The 5,400-nt window shown below is 45.7% G+C and overlaps 2 protein-coding genes across 2 annotated transcripts; both read right to left on the bottom strand.

Annotated features, from left to right (window-relative positions):
* Positions 1-820, bottom strand: LOC147989909 (uncharacterized). The gene is made up of 3 exons (XM_087518564.1): positions 489-820; positions 283-358; positions 1-179 (listed from the first exon to the last, which is right to left on the bottom strand). The coding sequence occupies exons 1-3, from the start codon at positions 716-718 to the stop codon at positions 21-23; spliced, it is 465 nt and encodes a 154-aa protein (XP_087374690.1). The 5' UTR covers positions 719-820; the 3' UTR covers positions 1-20.
* Positions 821-3,882: 3,062 nt separating this feature from the next.
* Positions 3,883-4,667, bottom strand: LOC147989908 (uncharacterized). Its single transcript, XM_087518531.1, has 3 exons — positions 4,413-4,667; positions 4,249-4,321; positions 3,883-4,155 (listed from the first exon to the last, which is right to left on the bottom strand). Exons 1-3 carry the CDS (start codon positions 4,640-4,642, stop codon positions 4,150-4,152), a joined length of 309 nt encoding a protein of 102 aa, XP_087374657.1. The 5' UTR covers positions 4,643-4,667; the 3' UTR covers positions 3,883-4,149.
* Positions 4,668-5,400: the final 733 nt, after the last annotated feature.

The following is a 5,400-nucleotide window of genomic DNA, read 5'->3' as shown; positions in this document are numbered from 1 at the left end:
AAGATTTCTTCACCGTGTGTTTAGTAGTGCGAGGAGGATAGAGCTGCCGAGTGATTGTTCGCACGAGCGAAGGAGCTCCTTGCAGAGACAATACTACGGTAATAAAGTAAATCGCGCCTGATTTTCCCAGAGACCAAATGAAAGAGAACCTGCATCCACTCACTGGGCATATCGTAGGCCTACAGCTCAGAAACAATGAGGCAAATCTCAGCATTTTTGCATTGCTCTCTGAGAAATGAACCGACGGATAGACAGGGATCGGAGGGGCAAAATGTACGTTACCTCGGATAGTGGCGCCTCCTCATCTCGTATCTTCTCCAGGCTCGTGACAAGGTGTTTTACGGCGGAACCGAGCTGACTGCAGATAAACCGCAAGATTAGCTAGAAATCAAATCAAGCTAAAAATCACACGGCTCGTCGGACTGTCGGAGTCGGGTGGAGAGAGAGAGAGAGAGTCGGGTGGAGAGAGAGAGGGGGGGGGGGCATACGGCTCGTGGTCGTCGCAGTCGAGATGGATGTGGCTGTCGCCCACCCCGTCATCGCCGACGTAGTGCGTCGAGATCGTGATCTTCTCCCCCGGCGGCGAGTCGGCAGGCGGGAACTGGACGGTCATGGTCACCTTCTTCCCTCCGGACGGACCGGCAGCCTCGAGGCCGGTGAGGGTCAGGAAGAAGAAGACGGAGAGGAGGGTCAGGTGGTAGAGCCGAAGCCGAGCCATGGCAGACTTGGGGCTGAGGAGTGCACAGAACCTACTGGTTGGCTGGTTGCCCTGGTTGCTACTTCAACTGCGTGAGCGAAATGTGGCCGGCCAAACATGCATATATGGAGGATAGGTAGGTAAGAGCAGAGTTGTGAACTACTGCTGATGTACGTACAGTTGCCAGTATGGTTTTAGAGACATTGGTGTTCTTACCCCTACAGACTACAGTGGATCCCAACTAGGATTTTACCTTGGAAAATTGAAAAAGAAAAATGGATTAGGTTTCTAATGTACAGGAGCTAGCTCGGTGCAGAGCTGAGTTCTTGTTTCCACTCAGGCAGTGTGCGCCAATCAACTGTCTGTGAACCCAATCAACTGTCTGTGAACCTGATCTACTCGGCCGTAGTGTCAGTGAAGGCTGTAGGGTGATCATGTAGTACAAGCTGCTACTCCCTCTGTTCGAAGATATTTGTCATTGAAATGGATGTATCTAGATATATTTTAGTTCTAGACACATCCATTTTAATAACAAGTAATTTCGGACGGAGGGAGTACTTGCTAGTGCCAGTTGAACGTGGGTGTCATCAGCTTATGGTCACAGAGTTGACAGTTTGACGCTGCAAGCGGATTCTCTGTCTGAAAAAGTGTGTGGTTGAATGCATGTGCTTTCTGTTCGCTCATCTCATCGGTGGTACTGTACACTTGAAAGTCAGAAACAGAAGTCTTGTTTCACACGAAAAGGCAGTTTGTAGATATTTGCTTCAGCTTTGTAATTGTAAACCCACCCTCCCTCACCTTTCTGTTTCCTGTACACCTTCCCTTTGCTATATACACTAGTAGAAAAAGGGCCTTTAGTCCCGGTTCAAGAACTAATGCCCTGACCCTTTAGTCCCGGTTCAAACCAGAACCGGGACTAAAGGCCCTCCACGTGGCCGGTCCACCTTTAGTCCCGGTTGGTAACACCAACCGGTACTAAAGGAAATTTTCTGCTTTTTTTTTGAATTTTTTTATTTTCAAATTTCTGAATTATTTTAACCTCTAATCTGTAATCACTTTTCATCACTGCTCAATTTAATCTCTAATCACCCCTCATCATTCCAAATCATCTAACTTCTCGGACGGTCACCCATCCTCCCACTCCCCCAGCCTGAGCACGCTTAACTTCCGGGTTCTATTCTCCCTCGTTTCCAAGTCTATACTCGTTGTTTTCCAGACAATAGTAAGATGTCAATTCTATTAACCCTCAGGAGTTTAGCTTGAGCATGAAGTCACACATTTCACTGTTTGAGTTTGAAACTATTGTTCTAAAAAACAATATTTTTTTAGTAACACTAATATTTCTTGAATAAGTAGTTTGACCATTGTTTGACCACAGTTTGACCATAGTTTGACCAGATTTGACCAAAATTCAAAAAAACTGAAATAATTATTTAATAACACTAATATTCTTGAATAATTATTTAGTAACACTAATACTTCTTGAATAAGTAGTTTGACCATAGTTTGACCAGATTTAATGAAAATTTAAAAAAACTGAAATTTGAGCATAACTTTTTTTCCTTTTGAAATTTGAGGATTCTATAAATTTGCAAACAGGCCGTAGGCGGTCTCCATCGGATGTGACTTTTCGAGTAGATGATTTTTCATATAAAAAACTTTTTAATCCAAGTTCGTATGCAAAAGTTATGCCCATTTTACAAATTCCAGAGAGATTTTGTAAATAAAGTCGAAGTTCATATTTGTAAATTTTCCCAACAACTAGACCACATATCACATGGGAAACTTATTTTATTTTATTTTTTTGACATTTCCATCATTTTCTTTTGTTTTTTCTAAAACTGAAAAGGCGGTCCACGGGGGAGGGGGGGGGAGTTTGAAAATGGGACCTTTAGTACCGGTTCGTGGCATGAACCGGTACTAATGCCTCAAAGCCCATTAGTCCCGGTTGGTGGCACCAACCGGGACTAAAGGATAAATGCACCCATTGGTCCCGGTTCTGGACTGAACCGGGACTAATGGGCTTACCCGGCCTGGACCAAAGCCCCCTTTTCTACTAGTGATATTGAGTTCATATTTCTTTCGTGAGGTTGCAAGCAATATTGCTTTTGAAGTCATTTAACATCCGCTTAACCAAATTTTCACAACAATGATGTCCGATATGTCTTAACATAAATTGCTAGTGATCTGCACGTCGTTCACGATTCGTGTCCTTTTGGATGGCTTTGTAGTGTCATGTACAGAGTGATCATGCACGAGTTACCGGTGCTACTTCAACTTTGGTGTGATCGATCAACTCATGCATGGAGCGTCTAACACTAGTAGTGCCGTCTACCAGACGGTTTCTGGTGTCAACTCATGCATGGAGCATCAACACAAGTAGTACTGTCTACCGGACGGTTGCTGGTGGCCCGGTTCTCACATCTCATGTGTGTTGAATGCATGTGGCTTATGTTTGTTCGTTGGTACAAAGTTGAAACATGTTCTTCGTTTCTAGCTAAAATGGTTGTTCATTCATATTTTCTATGGCCAAATGAATTTCGATTTTGCTAATTCTCAGCTGGCTAAAATTACAAACTGTGTGAGTCGATGGGAGACGAGTGAAGTCTCAAGGCTTAGATGGGGGCGCCGCGACAAGTGTTAGCGAGCACGCTAGCAAGACCAAGCCGGAGCTAGTTGCGATGTGTCTCGGGACAGCGTCTCAGGCGGAGGCAAGTTTGAGGATTGAGGGGTGCAGATGGGGGAGCCTTTTTTACTTTGACCCCCGATTGGATCAGACGGAACCCAAGCTGAAAATGGGGACGCCGGGCGAGGCTTTGACGGGAGTTTGCTGGAGGCGAGGCAGGGCGGTGGCACGATGCCACGTCTTGTGAGTGTGTTGTAACGGTTTCTGCCCGCTTTTTTCACAAATTAAGCGGACATATTTCTTCTATTTTGTTTAATGAATCGGTCTCACTTAAGAAAATAAGCTGACTCTGTAATCGTAGTGCTATTAGCTAGCGTACATGGCGTTATTAGCTAGTGTGTCCCTCTGTTTTCAGTCTCAGCCCATTCCTCGCTTGTTTTTTACTTTGTTCTTACGTCCTTCCCATTTCCTTTTTATACTCGTGCAGTTATGTTCTATTTAATTTGTTAATAAAGCACAATAATGATCCTCTACTTGATGGAAATTGAGCAGAAATAAATTGAAGAACGACGAAATATTTTCTTTCCCTAGCCCGGAAGATTATAGAATCCAAGATACACAGAGATAGCTGCAGACAGACTCCAGCACCATAAACACTACGACATTACTATAGCCCAAATAATAGGCCACCGGATGGGCACTTCTGCTTGCAGACGGTAGTACAATAAAATAGTAAGGCGCCTAATGTATTCTCGCTGAGACGAAAGTAAAGAGGAGCTCCATCTCCAGTGTCCAGTGGCGCAGTGACTGGGCATGCACCGTGAAGCTACATCTGAGAAACAATTAGGCAAAGGTCAGTAGCTTACATTTGCGTTCTGAAATCTGAACCAATGGATGAGAAAGGGAGGGACAAAATGTGCATTACCTCGGATAGAGAGGCCTGCGGATCTCCTACCTTCTCCAGGGCAGAAACAAGGTTTTTCACGGCGAAAATGATGCTGCAGATCGATTGCGAGCTTAGCTAAAAAATTATTCGGTGGAGTGTGTCCTTTGTGACGATGAGTTGGAGAAAGAGAGAGCTAGACATACGGCTCGTAGTCGTCGCCGTCGAGATGGAAGTGGCTGTCGCCGACCCCACCCTCGCCGACGAGGTGCGTCGAGATCGTGATCTTCTCCCCCGAGTCTTCAGGCGGGTACCGCACGGTCATGGTCACCTTCTTCCCGACCTTCTTCCCTCCGGACAGATCAGCAGCCACGAGGCCGGTGAGGAGCAGGAAGAAGAAGACGGAGAGGAGCGTGAGGTGGTAAAGCCGAGCCATGGGCAGACTTCGGGCCGGGGAGTGCACAAAATCTACTGCTTGCTACTTCGACTGCGTGAACGAAATGTGGCCGGCCAAGCAAACGAGAGAAGCATATATATGGACCAGATAGGTCAGAGCAGAGCTGCGTGAGCCGCGTGAACAGCTGCAGCTGTACTGTTGGCCGTTGCCATTATGGTTTGGGAGAGGCATTATGGTTTTCTAATATGAATTCCAATTGCAGTTTTACCCTCGCTTATCTAACATTATGATTTTGCCTTCTCAACTGAAGACACTTTTGCCCCTTGCTTACGCTCCGTTAGTTGGAATTGGATGGAAGTGTTTTTAGAAATGGGAGCACATTCCGGAAAATAAGAAACGAAAAACCTAGCCCTAAGCTTGCTTATCCATACAAACTCCCTTCGCCAAAATGACGTAACGCCTCCAACATGCCCGAGGCTACTCTTCGTGGCTATTTGCTCTTGGCGAGAATGGTAGTGGGCGGTGATCGATGTGTGGCAGTTTCGAGGGTGATGCGGCATGGCAGACGGAGGCTAGGGAGCGCGGGCGTGCGGCCCAGTTGCGACACGAGGGGAGAGGCACAATCTTTTGGTCAAAATTTTAATATGCAAATAATGTCAAGTTTTATTGTCAAATATCTTTTGAAATGCACCAAAGTGTTGTTCAAATACTTGATGACAAAATGACGGCAAAACACAAAGTTCCTGAGGAAGTCTGCATGGGCAAACTTGTCTTTTCACTATGAAGTGTGAAGCTGA

This window comes from Triticum urartu, chromosome 1A, assembly GCF_056163025.1.
Source record: "Triticum urartu cultivar PI428250 chromosome 1A, HENAU_Tu73, whole genome shotgun sequence".
In the NCBI taxonomy this organism is placed as follows: domain Eukaryota; kingdom Viridiplantae; phylum Streptophyta; class Magnoliopsida; order Poales; family Poaceae; genus Triticum; species Triticum urartu.
This window is presented reverse-complemented; position numbering and strand designations above follow the sequence as displayed.

Coding starts and splice junctions, on each gene's coding strand:
- LOC147989909 (XM_087518564.1), bottom strand. CDS start 718: ATGGCTCGGCTTCGGCTCTACCACCTGACCCTCCTCTCCGTCTTCTTC. Junction 359..488: donor GACTGCGACGACCACGAGCC/GTATGCCCCCCC, acceptor GTTTATCTGCAG/TCAGCTCGGTTCCGCCGTAA. Junction 180..282: donor AGGAGGCGCCACTATCCGAG/GTAACGTACATT, acceptor TCTGAGCTGTAG/GCCTACGATATGCCCAGTGA.
- LOC147989908 (XM_087518531.1), bottom strand. CDS start 4,642: ATGGCTCGGCTTTACCACCTCACGCTCCTCTCCGTCTTCTTCTTCCTG. Junction 4,322..4,412: donor GACGGCGACGACTACGAGCC/GTATGTCTAGCT, acceptor ATCGATCTGCAG/CATCATTTTCGCCGTGAAAA.